The following is a 14390-nucleotide window of genomic DNA, read 5'->3' on the forward strand; positions in this document are numbered from 1 at the left end:
TATGTGTTCTGGTTGCTGCACTAGCGCCTCCTCTGGTCAGTCAGGGCACCTGTTCAGGGGGGAGGGGGAACTGGGGGGAATAGCGTGATCCTCCCACACGCTACGTCCCCCTGGTGAAACTCCTCACTGTCAGGTGAAAAGAAGCGGCTGGCGACTCCACATGTACCGGAGGAGGCATGTGGTAGTCTGCAGCCCCCCCGGATCGGCAGAGGGGGTGGAGCAGCGACCGGGATGGCTCGGAAGAGTGCGGTAATTGGCCGGATATAACTGGGGGGGAAGAGGGGGAGAAAAATTACAAGTTTTAGTGCACTAGGAAGTCGAGCTGGGAATCAACAGGCACCTCCAATTATATAATTACGATCATGTGTCAGTACTCATTTGATACTCATCGTGATTTTTCAGACATATATTATAAATATTGGGATTCGATATTATGATTTTTTAAGGCTCCATCCCATTTCACATACAGTAAAATGCAATAATGCAAATATGATGTAAGACAAGTTTCAAACAATTCAATTTCAAACACTGAGAGACGAAGAAATCGTCACATCAAACCTTCACAGCGTCCGTTCACTTTGCCTCAACATCGCCATTCACGTGAAACGCCGCCATATTAAGCGGCCATGCCTTAGCCCGGTGTCGCGATTTTGTGCTGGATCGACTTGCTTGTATAAGGTGTACTGTGCTCGCACGTAAAAAGGGTCCACTTACTGAGAAAAAAATACCCCCACCTTTTAGTTGGCAGACTGCAGCCCTGATTTATACTGCGTTTCATGAAGAGACTATAAAGAGAGAAACTACTACTACTTTTGGCTGCTCCCGTTAGGGGGCGCCACAGCGGATCATCCGTTTCCATCTCTTCCTGTCCTCTGCATCTTCCTCTGTCACACCAGCCACCTGCATGTCCTCCCTCACCACATCCATAAACCTCCTCTTTGGCCTTCCTCTTCTCCTCTTCCCTGGCAGCTCCATATTCAGCACCCTTCTCCCAATATACCCAGCATCTCTCCTCCACACATGTCCAAACCATCTCAATCTTGCCTCGCTTGCTTTGTCTCCAAACCCTCCAACCTGAGCTGTCCCTCTAATATACTCGTTCCTAATCCTGTCCTTCGTCATCACTCCCAATTAAAATCTTAGCATCTTCAACTCTGCCACCTCCAGCTCCACCTCCTGTCTTTTCATCAGTGCCACTGTCTCCAAACCATATAACATAGCTGGTCTCACAACCATCTTGTAAACCTTCCCTTTAACTCTTGCTGGTACCCTTCTGTCACAAATCACTCCTGACACTCTTCTCCACCCACTCCACCCTGCCTGCACTCTCTTCTTCACCTCTCTTCTGCACTCCCCATTACATTGGACAGTTGACCCCAAGTATTTAAACTCGTATGCCTTCATCCAGTGTTGTAGTCGAGTCACTAAACCTCGAGTCCGAGTCGAGTCTCGAGTCCCCAGTGTTCGAGTCCAAGTCCAAGTCCGAGTCAGCAAAGAAAAGTCGAGTCGAGTCCGAGTCGAGTCCCCATTACCTGAGTCCGAGTCAAGTCCCTATTACCCTAGTCCGAGTCCGAGTCATCAAGGTTGAGTCTGAGTCGAGTTCAAAGATGGCTCCAGTGATCCACTCGGGCACAGTCAAAGATCTGACATACAAATAAAAAAGGTCTACATTAAACAAAAATGACACAGCTGTCACCATTTCAAAGGGAGTTTATTTACTTTGTGACACGATAGCCAAACAAATGCACACCCACACACTCGCACACATGCACGCGCAAGCATGCGCGCACACACACATTTTTAGAACAGTCTGAATTTCTTTGACATTCTGAACACTGGATGTGCTTCAAAACACATTTGATAGCTGTGAATAGCATGCTATTAGCAAATGGTGGAAACAGTGTGCAGAAGTAAGTTCCACAGCATACAATACATTCATAAAAACTAGTCAAAAGACATTGTCTCTCAGGAATAGTTAGGAACAAAAGGCTGGTGGCACTAGTTTTAAGCATACACGTCTCATTTCAAAAACATAAGATCTGACAGCATGGAACTACTCAACCTTGCACGGTGAGGCCTCATCAAAATGCCTCCATGACTAAATACCCTTTCAATGGGTGCACTGGAGGTAGGGATAGAGAATACCTGTGTGGCAATCTGATAGAGGGTAGGGAATTTGGATTTGTTTTGCTGCCAAAACCTGAGGCACGGGACTGAGTCAGAGTCCTGCTCAGCGATCAAGTTGAGGTATGCAGTCAACTGAGCCTGGCCAGACGGCTTCTTCTCGGTGGAGGAGGGAGTCCTCCTATAGTGGGAGAACATTCTCAACTGCTTCTCAGGAGGAGACTCTGAAAGTTCACCTTCCCCTGGTCCTGTTGCTTCCGCTGCATCTGCTGTTGATACCGCTTGCTTGTCACCCTCTGCCTTTATATACTCTGAAATGAGAGGGGGCATGGGGGACTCATTACAAATATGTTATTGACTAGGCCTACATGACAAATGACACGCCTATGTGCTTTATTGTAACACCTTCAATGATATAAACATCACAACAATCAAATAGTTAATCACTTAACTAACGTTAATCAAAACATTTCTCACCTTTGATCTCAGTCTTCAGCACATCTTTGACGTCACTGTCCAGCTGCACATCATGTTCTAGCCGCTGGAAGCCAAATGCTGGGTCCAACACAGATGCTATGAAGTAGGCATTGGTGAAAGGAAATTTGGTGGGGCCTCTTCCTTCAGCCGGCTCACATCCTGGTATCTTGACTGCACTGAAAACCTCTGCAAACCTTGTTTTCAAGGAGCTCTCCCGAGCTCTCACCAGAGGCCCACAGTATCTGGCTTTTCCTCTTATTTCCTGCAGGTAACAGCGCAGAGTGAGGACACAGGGCACAATCACACTGACGGTGACAGTGGTCTCACCCTGAGTTAGGTTGGTTGCCTCTAAGAACGGATCAAGAACTTCGATCAGTTCTTTAAGCTGAGCATACTCTCGCGGGGATAAGATAAGGCTTTTGTGCCCCACTGATTCCAACACACTGGACAGCTTTTGCATGTCTAAATGCACATAAGCCTTCACCTGCTTCAGAGTGGAATTCCATCGTGTGGCATTCGCTGTTGGAATTGTTGCATCACCAGAACACGCTTCAAAGCAGTCTTTAAACGAGGTGCCACTGTGGAGGAGGTTGGCTGCACGGGATAGCTTTGCTAGGGTGCTTGACAGCCCACTGGTGTCTTTCAGACCATCTTTTATGACCAACTGCAGTGAATGTGTGAAGCATGATAGTCTCTGCATCTTACAGTTCTCAGCCAAAGTGTCATTGACTGTCTGTTGATCTTCTGGCATCAGGTCTTGCCATATTTCATCATCGTCCTCAAATGTGCTGGGATCATGAGCTTCAGCATCACAAGGATCCTCTAGGGGAAAGCTGGCCTGGAAAGCTTTTCTCATGTTGGATGCATTGTCAGTTATGACAAAGTTGATCTTGTCCTTAATCAGGTATTCTTCAGCACAGCATTCAAACATCATTGCAATCTTCTCTCCTGAGTGTTTCCCATGCACTCTTTTGCAGGAAAGAAGATATGACTGAAGGCTGAGTTCCTGTTTTTTTTATCCATTGCCACTGTGTGTGCTGTCACTCCAAGGAATGACTGCATCTTTCGATCACTCCAAATGTCTGTGGTAACAGCAACACTCGATGCTTCTGCCAGCTGGTTCTTTATCTGTTCTTTCTTGACTTCCACCATTCCTGGAATGGTCACAGAGGAAATTGTGGATCTTGCTATGGGCCGGTACTGAGGGTCCAGGACATGCAGGAAGTGCTTGAAGTCCTCGTTGTCAACAATGGAGAGTGGCAAGCAGCACGTAATGATTAGATCTTTTACAAGGGCATCACTTATTGCCTTCTGACGTGGATGTTTGAGGTCGTACATCCTTTGCTGTCCATCATTTAAAAATGATGTGATAGTCTTCTGACCTGGAGCAGCTGGCATCACATCTGAAGCAGTGGAGGCACGGTATTCTTGGAACCTAGGGGAAGATAGGATACACACTTTAGCTTGCTGATGCCAAACTGTTTCAAGTAATCTTTCTCACAGCAAAAAATGTGTAACGTTATAGCTATAACAATATGCAATAACAATACAAATGTTACACATTATACACATAGTGGTTTGAACCATAACCAGGTAAGTTACATATTTAGTTATCTATATAACTAACATTACCATATTAGTAGATTAACTAATGTAAACTAGCTGGATAAATGAAAAGTATGAGAAAAGATACATAATTTATGAGACTAACAGGACAGGGATTAATTAGCAAAACCCAGTCATTTAATTATTGATTTAAGTATGTTACATGCTACCTAGCTGAGCTTTAACTCTCTATCCTCCGTGAGTCTGTATGTTTATTCTGTATGGGTCAGGGAGGGTGTGACTTTGTTAGAAGATAGAGCCAGTTCATAGTACTGTTCAAAAGCTACGTCGCGCGTGTCTATTTTTAGAATTTGGCACACCCAATGCTGCATATATGCAAAGAAAAATATCCCCATATTTACAGTAGCCTATGCGGTGTCACCAATCACGATACGGTTCGGTAGTTTTCGGTACATCGGGGGGGGGGGGGGGGGATGCCACATCCGTCAAATCTTGTACCGTCTCCAGCTCTCAAGAAAACCCGTGGCGGCATCCACATTAGCTTTCTTCAATTAGTCCATTTAGCGAGTGATAGCCTACAATTATTTTTATTTGCATTGTAAAGTTGTGCACATTTTATCAACATTATTTGTGGATGCATATAGGCTAGACTTCTTCCTTCTCCGCACTTGGAGAATATTCATGGCGGAGATCTGCAATGTGCGGATTTGTTATTGCTAGTTAAGATTAATGCTAACACGGTAGTTCAGAGTGGTGTGTTTTTTCCGTTAAGTGTATGCTACTTGGTAATTAGCTAAATGATAAATAAGAAAAATCAGTTTTAATCTCCCTATAACACGAAGACGCTGCGTGTTACTTACCAACTCATCATTAGTGAGATCGATGGCACGCTCGTACCGAAAGCGAACCGTACTGTGACTTTTCTGTGCAATGCTGCATTAGCATTCTAACAGTAACGTTACTGAACTTACCTATACAATCTCACTTGGTTCTAGTGATATGATATACCCGCCACACGACCCAACCCAACGGTTCTAGTGATATGATATACCCGCCACACGACCTGACCCAACATCTTGGACCAGTGGTTGAGTTACTTCAGAGGCTATTGTTACCGTAGCTAGATGGCTAGCTAGCTAACGTTAACTGATCACCAACCATATCATCAGCTGACTGCATATCACTTACTTTTCTGGGTGCATCCTTGACAGATGTCTGTTGAAGTTTGAGGTTGTCCCGGTCTTCTCCTCAATAGTTCGTTTACATATCGAACATCTAGCAGTGATCTTGCTGGAATTTGTTGTAAAATCTGTGCAAGCAAAGCGCACAATTCGGGGCGTCTCTTTAGGCATCTTCGCGCTACTGAACATGACGGTATGCACGCCACGTGAATCCACGTGTAGGTATGCACGCCACGTGCCTGCCCTTACACGAAATTGAATAATGTTACAGTATTAATATAACTATCAATATATTTTAATAGGGCCTATTATTTAAAAAAAATCTAACAAAAACAGTCTTTATCAATTAAAAAGTCACGAGTCCGGGTCTCCAACTTCCGAGTCCGAATGCAGTAAATTCGCGAGTCCGAGTCCAAGTCCGAGTCATCAGTGCTCAAGTCCAAGTCGAGTCACGAGTCATGAAAATCAGGACTCGAGTCGGACTCGAGTCCGAGTCCTGGACTCGAGTACTACAACACTGCCTTCATCACCTCCACTCTTTGCATCCTCACCACTCCACTGTCCTCCCTCTCATTCACACATAGGTATTCCTTCTTGCTCCTACTGACTTTCATTCCTCTTCTCTCCAGTGCATACCTCCACCTCTCCAGGCTGTCCTCCACCTGCACCCTACTCTCGCTACAGATCGCAATCGTAGTCCACGGAGAAGGTATAAAGATGGGTTATAAAGCGAGATAGTGAAAGGCAATACGAATGTTGTGTTCCATCAAGAAATCACACTCCCTCCATCATACAGTGGACCACCTGAGGTGCAATTTCAGGTGGTCCATCTCGGGACCTATTTAACGCACTCAGCCCTTTGAAATATCAAGACTGAACAACACCTGTAGCAGAAATCTGCGATTTCATTCATAGTTTCAGCCAAAAAATAAAAAATAAAATAAAGAGAGAGACAGAATAACTCATATCTATATGGCCTTCTGCATACGTCTTATTCATTCTGCTCACTCCAGAGCAAATTAAACTGGAAGTCAAACTTGGATCATTTTCCTCACACTAAAACCAAATTACACTCCACTTACTGCTGACGGCCAGCCGGGCACGGAGCACACCATATTTCAAAGGCAGTCTCTGTTGGCTGTGTTGGGACTTAGGCCCTTAGGGCAAACGTTGAGATGATTCAGTTCCTTCTGCCTTCCAACAGTAGCACAGGCCAAGAGAGAGAGAGAGAAAGACATGCACATGAGCTCGGTCAGCCATGTTGGATAGCTGGGTCACTTGGTTTGTTGATAACAAAAGTAAAAAAAAAAAGTATTTGAATAAGCTTGGAGAAAGATTAACTGTCTTTCGGTCCGTCTCTCTCTCTCTCTCTCTCTCTCTCTCTCTGGTGTTTCAGAATAAATAGAATTAAGGTGTTTTGATAAACGTGTATTGATGTGTACTGGCATCAACCAGTCAGTCTGTATTTAGACAGGTTAAACTATTCAGACAGATTAAACTGTATTTAGACAGGTTAAACTGTATTTAGCGAAGTTAAACTGTATTTAGACAGGTTAAACTGTCTTTAGCCAAGTTAAACTGTATTTAGACAGGTTACACTGTATTTAGCCAAGTTAAACTGTATTTAGACAGGTTAGGTTTTATTCAGACAGGTTAAACTGTATCTATCTATCTATCTATCTATCTATCTGGTGTTTCAGAATAAATAGAATTAAGGTGTTTTCATAAACGTGTATTGATGTGTACTGGCATCAACCAGTCAGTCTGTATTTAGACAGGTTAAACTGTATTTAGACAGGTTGCATTTAGACAGGTTAAACTGCATTTAGACAGATTAAACTGCATATAGACAGATTAAACTGTATTTAGACAGGTTAAACTGCATTTAAACAAGTTAAACTTTATTTAGACAGATTAAACTGCATTTAGACAGGTTAAACTGTATTTAGACAGATTAAACTGCATTTAGAGAGGTTAAACTGTATTTAGACAGGTTAAACTGTATTTAGACAGGTTAAACCGTATTTAGACAGGTTAAACTGTATTTAGAGAGGTTAAACTGCATTTAGACAGGTTAAACTGCATTTTGAATAAGCAGTTAAACTGTGTTTAGACAGGGTAAACTGTATTTAGACAGATTACACTGTATTTAGACAGGTTAAACTGTATTTAGACAGATTAAACTGTATTTAGACAGGTTAAACTGTATTTAGACAGGTTAAACTGTATTTAGACAGGTTAAACCGTATTTAGACAGGTTAAACTGTATTTAGAGAGGTTAAACTGCATTTAGACAGGTAAAACTGCATTTTGAATAAGCAGTTAAACTGTGTTTAGACAGGGTAAACTGTATTTAGACAGATTACACTGTATTTAGACAGGTTAAACTGTATTTAGACAGATTAAACTGTATTTAGACAGGTTAAACTGTATTTAGACAGGTTAAACCGTATTTAGACAGGTTAAACTGTATTTAGAGAGGTTAAACTGCATTTAGACAGGTAAAACTGCATTTTGAATAAGCAGTTAAACTGTGTTTAGACAGGGTAAACTGTATTTAGACAGGTTACACTGTATTTAGACAGATTAAACTGTATTCAGACAGGTTAAACTGTATTTAGACAGGTTAAACTGTCTTTAGACTGATTAAACTTTGTTTAGACAGGTTAAACTGTATTTAGACAGATTAAACTGTATTTAGACAGGTTAAACTGTATTTAGACAGGTTAAATTGTATTTAGACTGATTAAACCTTGTTTAGACAGGTTAAACTGCATTTAGAGAGATTAAACTGTATTTACACAGGTTAGCCAAGTTAAACTGTATTTAGAAAGATTAAACTTTGTTTAGACAGGTTAAACTGTATTTAGACAGATTAAACTTTGTTTAGACAGGTTAAACTGTATTTAGACAGATTAAATTTTATTTGGACTGGTTAAGCTGTATTTAGACAGATTAAACTTTGTTTAGACAGGTTAAACTTTATTTAGACAGGTTAAACTTTGTTTAGACAGGTTAAACTTTATTTAGACAGGTTAAACTGTATTTAGACAGATTAAACTTTATTTAGACAGGTTAAACTGTATTTAGACAGGTTAAACCGTATTTAGACAGGTTAAACTGTATTTAGAGAGGTTAAACTGCATTTAGACAGGTTAAACTGCATTTTGAATAAGCAGTTAAACTGGGTTTAGACAGGTTAAACTGTATTTAGACAGGTTAAACTGTATTTAGACAGATTAAACTGTATTTAGACAGGTTAAACTGTATTTAGACAGGTTAAACTGTATTTAGACAGGTTAAACCGTATTTAGACAGGTTAAACTGTATTTAGAGAGGTTAAACTGAATTTAGACAGGTTAAACTGCATTTTGAATAAGCAGTTAAACTGTGGTTAGACAGGGTAAACTGTATTTAGACAGGTTACACTGTATTTAGACAGATTAAACTGTATTTAGACAGGTTAAACTGTATTTAGACAGGTTAAACTGTCTTTAGACTGATTAAACTTTGTTTAGACAGGTTAAACTGTATTTAGACAGATTAAACTGTATTTAGACAGGTTAAACTGTATTTAGACAGGTTCAACTGTATTTAGACAGGTTAAATTGTATTTAGACTGATTAAACCTTGTTTAGACAGGTTAAACTGCATTTAGAGAGATTAAACTGTATTTACACAGGTTAGCCAAGTTAAACTGTATTTAGACAGATTAAACTTTGTTTAGACAGGTTAAACTGTATTTAGACAGATTAAACTTTGTTTAGACAGGTTAAACTGTATTTAGACAGATTAAATTTTATTTGGACTGGTTAAGCTGTATTTAGACAGATTAAACTTTGTTTAGACAGGTTAAACTTTATTTAGACAGGTTAAACTTTATTTAGACAGGTTAAACTGTATTTAGACAGATTGAACTTTATTTAGACAGGTTAAACTTTATTTAGATAGGTTAAACTGTATTTAGACAGATTAAACTGTATTTAGACAGGTTAAACTATTTAGACAGGTTAAATTGTATTTAGACAGGTTAAACTGTATTTAGACAGGTTAAACTGTATTTAGACAGGTTAAACCGTATTTAGACAGGTTAAACCGTATTTAGGCAGGTTAAACTGTATTTAGGTTAAATTGTATTTAGACAGGTTAAACTGTATTTAGCCAAGTTAAACTGTGTTTAGACAGGTTAAACTGTATTTAGATAGGTTAAATTGTATTTAGACAGGTTAAATTGTATGTATAAAGATTAAACTTTGTTTAGACAGGTTAAACTGTATTTAGACAGATTAAACTTTGTTTAGACAGGTTAAACTGTATTTAGACAGATTAAACTTTGTTTAGACAGGTTAAACTGTATTTAGACAGATTAAACTTTGTTTAGACAGGTTAAACTGTATTTAGACAGATTAAACTTTGTTTAGACAGGTTAAGCTGTATTTAGACAGATTAAACTTTGTTTAGACAGGTTAAACTGTATTTAGACAGATTAAACTTTGTTTAGACAGGTTAAACTGTATTTAGACAGATTAAACTTTGTTTAGACAGGTTAAACTGTATTTAGACAGATTAAACTTTGTTTAGACAGGTTAAACTGTATTTAGACAGATTAAACTTTGTTTAGACAGGTTAAACTTTATTTAGACAGGTTAAACTTTATTTAGACAGGTTAAACTGTATTTAGACAGATTAAACTTTATTTAGACAGGTTAACTTTATTTAGACAGGTTAAATTGTATTTAGACAGGTTAAACTGTATTTAGACAGATTAAACTGTATTTAGACAGGTTAAACTGCATTTAGACAGGTTAAACTGCATTTAGACAGGTTAAACTGTATTTAGACAGGTTAAACTGCATTTAGACAGGTTAAACTGTATTTAGACAGATTAAACTTTATTTAGACAGGTTAAACTATTTAGACAGGTTAAACTTTGTTTAGACAGGTGAAACTGTATTTAGACAGATTAAACTTTATTTAGACAGGTTAAACTGTATTTAGACAGATTAAACTTTGTTTAGACAGGTTAAACTGTATTTAGACAGATTAAACTTTGTTTAGACAGGTTAAACTGTATTTAGACAGGTTAAACTGTATTTAGACAGATTAAACTGCATTTAGACAGGTTAAACTGTATTTAGACACATTAAACTGCATTTAGACAGGTTAAACTGTATTTAGACAGGTTAAACCATATTTAGACAGGTTAAATCGTGTTTAGGCAGGTTAAACTGTATTTAGGTTAAATTGTATTTAGACAGGTTAAACTGTATTTAGCCAAGTTAAACTGTGTTTAGACAGGTTAAACTGTATTTAGACAGATTAAACTTTGTTTAGACAGGTTAAACTGTATTTAGACAGGTTAAACTGTATTTAGACAGATTAAACTGTATTTAGACAGGTTAAACTGTATTTTAAAAAATTAAACTTTATTTATATAGGTTAAACTGTATTTAGACAGGTTAAACTGCATTTAGACAGGTTAAACTGTATTTAGACAGATTAAACTGCATTTAGACAGGTTAAACTGTATTTAGACAGGTTAAACCGTATTTAGACAGGTTAAACCGTATTTAGGCAGGTTAAACTGTATTTAGGTTAAATTGTATTTAGACAGGTTAAACTGTATTTAGCCAAGTTAAACTGTGTTTAGACAGGTTAAACTGTATTTAGATAGGTTAAATTGTATTTAGACAGGTTAAATTGTATTTAGAGAGATTAAACTTTGTTTAGACAGGTTAAACTGTATTTAGACGGATTAAACTTTATTTAGACAGGTTAAACTTTATTTAGAGAGGTTAAACTGTATTTAGACAGATTAAACTTTGTTTAGACAGATTAAACTGTATTTAGACAGGTTAAACTGTATTTAGACAGATTAAACTGTATTTACACAGGTTAAACTGTATTTTAAAAGATTAAACTTTATTTATATAGGTTAAACTGTATTTAGACAGGTTAAACTGCATTTAGACAGGTTAAACTGCATTTAGACAGGTTAAACTGTATTTAGACAGATTAAACTGCATTTAGACAAATTAAACTGTATTTAGACAGGTTAAACTGCATTTAGACAGATTAAACTGTATTTAGACAGATTAAACTATTTAGACAGGTTAAACTGTATTTAGACAGATTAAACTGTATTTAGACAGATTAAACTGTATTTAGACAGGTTAGACTGTATTTAGACAGATAAAACTGTATTTAGACAGGTTAAACTGTATTTAGACAGGTTAAACTGTATTTAGACAGGTTAAACTGTATTTAGACAGATTAAACTTTATTTAGACAGGTTAAACTTTATTTAGACAGGGTAAACTTTATTTAGACAGATTAAACTGTATTTAGACAGGTTAAACTGTATTTAGACAGATTAAACTGTATTTAGACAGGTTAAACTGTATTTAGACAGACTAAACTGTATTTAGACAGATTAAACTGTATTTAGACAGGTTAAACTGTATTTAGACAGATTAAACTGCATTTAGACAGGTTAAACCGTATTTAGACAGGTTAAACCGTATTTAGACAGGTTAAACTGCATTTAGACAGGTTAAACTGTATTTAGACAGATTAAACTGCATTTAGACAGGTTTAACCCTATTTAGACAGGTTAAACCGTATTTAGGCAGGTTAAACTGTATTTAGACAGATTAAACTGTATTTGGACAGGTTAAACTGTATTTAGCCAAGTTAAACTGTATTTAGATAGGTTAAATTGTATTTAGACAGGTTAAATTGTATTTAGAGAGATTAAACTGCATTTAGAGAGATTAAACTTTATTTAGACAGGTTAAACTGTATTTAGCCAAGTTAAACTGTATTTAGACAGATTAAACTTTGTATAGACAGGTTAAACTGTATTTAGGCAGGTTAACCTGTATTTAGACAGGTTAAACTGTATTTAGACAGATTAAACTTTGTTTAGACAGGTTAAACTGTATTTAGGCAGGTTAAACTGTATTTGGACAGATTAAACTGTATTTCGACAGATTAAACTTTGTTTAGACAGATTAAACTGTATTTCGACAGATTAAACTGTATTTAGAAAGGTTAAACTGTATTTAGACAGGTTAAATTGTATTTGGACAGGTTAAACTGTATTTAGACAGATTAAACTGTATTTAGACAGGTTAAACTGTATTTAGACAGGTTAAACTGTATTTAGACAGGTTAAACTGTATTTAGACAGGTTAAACTGTATTTAGACAGGTTAAACTGTATTTAGACAGATTAAACTGTATTTAGAAAGGTTAAACTGTATTTAGACAGGTTAAACTGTATTTAGATAGGTTAAACTGTATTTAGACAGGTTAAACTGTGTTTAGACAGGTTAAACTGTATTTAGACAGGTTAAACTGCATTTAGACAGGTTAAACTGTATTTAGACAGATTAAACTATTTAGACAGATTAAACTGCATTTAGACAGGTTAAGCTGTATTTAGACAGGTTAAACTGTATTTAGACAGGTTAAACTGCATTTGGACAGGTTAAACTGCATTTAGACAGATTAAACTGTATTTAGAAAGGTTAAACTGTATTTAGACAGGTTAAATTGTATTTAGAAAGTTTAAACTGTATTTAGACAGGTTAAACTGTATTTAGACAGGTTAAACTGTATTTAGACAGATTAAACTATTTAGACAGATTAAACTGCATTTAGACAGGTTAAGCTGTATTTAGACAGATTAAACTGTATTTAGACAGGTTAAACTGCATTTAGACAGGTTAAACTGTATTTGGACAGATTAAACTGTATTTGGACAGATTAAACTGTATTTAGACAGGTTAAACTGTATTTAGACAGGTTAAACTGTATTTAGACAGGTTAAACTTTGTTTAGACAGATTGAACTTTATTTAGACAGCTCAGTTTGTACAATAAAATGCAGTGCAATGAACATTACGCTACAACAGATGGAAAGTAGGTAAGGACAAAAAAAAGAGGATAAAAGAAAACAGACTGACAACATAAACTGTTGAGAGAAAACAAAATAAAATTAAAGCTAAAAGTCAATGAATAGGTCCCTCCATCTATTATCCGAGCCACTTATGAAAAAATAAAATCTTAAGAAAGACCTATCAGAACTGGCACATAGACTCTCAGAGAGACGTGACAGGGACTTGTGATGGGACGCCGCCGTGCGGCCTCATGCAGGCGGACTCCTTCGGTTGCGTCATTCCACTCAGCATCCGTATAAGACAGCGAGGTACCGGACTGGATTTCAGAAACCAGACTCAAGACTGTTGATCCGTGGTCCGGTCCGCTCCCCCTGAAGCCAACGTGTAAAAATATACAGTGTTGAGAGAGGCAAGAAGAAGGGAGGCCTGGCTCTTGGCCCGTGGACTAGTTCTGCTTTCCAAGTGAAGAGAGGGGAGCAGGGGGCAAATATGCCCCCGAGACGGAGGGTCTGTCACGGGGAAGCCAGTGCCAGGCTGATTTCACGGTTGGCGTCCTCCGGAGTAAGTAGACTGCCGTAGAGATGGGGCCGCAGCTTGCCCGCTATCATATTCTTCACCAGCAGGGGTCACTATGTGTTTGGTGAAAAACATGACGCGCCCTGCTCATGGAGAACAGCGAGGAGGGGAAGAAGAGGGTAAAACGGGATGCTGCAAAATGGAGCCGAGTTTCGGAGTGAAAACACCTTGGTGATTGGTGATGGAGTGGCGGAGGAGATGAGTATGGACATGTTGAGAAGAACAGATTGAGCCAGACAGATCAATCACGCAAGCTATCAGATAGAAGAAGAAGAAGAAGAAGATGGCAAGACCCAGGGAGAAGAAGAGAGAAAACGAAAGAAAACATAAACAAGGCAAAAGGTATTCCGCCCCCCCCCGCCGCCCCCCGCCCCCCTTATTGAAAGCAGGTCAGTGGACAGCGTAAAGGAGAAAGTAGTGCCCAGAAACGCCACCGGGCCTGGTGACGTCATGGCGGTAGGACCCCCTGGGGGGCAACAGGATGGATTAGTCCATTTTTATGGCCTGGCAAACTCGCTGACGTCCCGGTCGAGTCATCAATCATTCACGTTGCCCCTATTCCCC

At 38.3% G+C, this 14390-nt stretch overlaps 1 protein-coding gene across 1 annotated transcript; it reads right to left on the bottom strand.

Annotated features, from left to right (window-relative positions):
* Window positions 1–1712: 1712 nt before the first annotated feature.
* LOC130117836 (uncharacterized) lies at window positions 1713–13858 on the bottom strand. The gene is made up of 3 exons (XM_056286079.1): window positions 13767–13858; window positions 2602–2777; window positions 1713–2435 (listed from the first exon to the last, which is right to left on the bottom strand). The coding sequence occupies exons 1-3, from the start codon at window positions 13856–13858 to the stop codon at window positions 2020–2022; spliced, it is 684 nt and encodes a 227-aa protein (XP_056142054.1). The 3' UTR covers window positions 1713–2019.
* Window positions 13859–14390: the final 532 nt, after the last annotated feature.

This window comes from Lampris incognitus, chromosome 9 (genome assembly GCF_029633865.1).
Source record: "Lampris incognitus isolate fLamInc1 chromosome 9, fLamInc1.hap2, whole genome shotgun sequence".
Classification (NCBI taxonomy): domain Eukaryota; kingdom Metazoa; phylum Chordata; class Actinopteri; order Lampriformes; family Lampridae; genus Lampris; species Lampris incognitus.

Bases quoted from the DNA above. Each gene is read 5' to 3' on its own strand.
- LOC130117836 (XM_056286079.1), bottom strand. From the start codon at position 13,858: ATGATAGCGGGCAAGCTGCGGCCCCATCTCTACGGCAGTCTACTTACT. The intron at 2,778-13,766 runs GTGACAGACCCT...AGAGGTTTTCAG, and splicing joins AGCCTGGCACTGGCTTCCCC to TGCAGTCAAGATACCAGGAT. The intron at 2,436-2,601 runs GTGAGAAATGTT...CTCTCATTTCAG, and splicing joins GCTGAAGACTGAGATCAAAG to AGTATATAAAGGCAGAGGGT.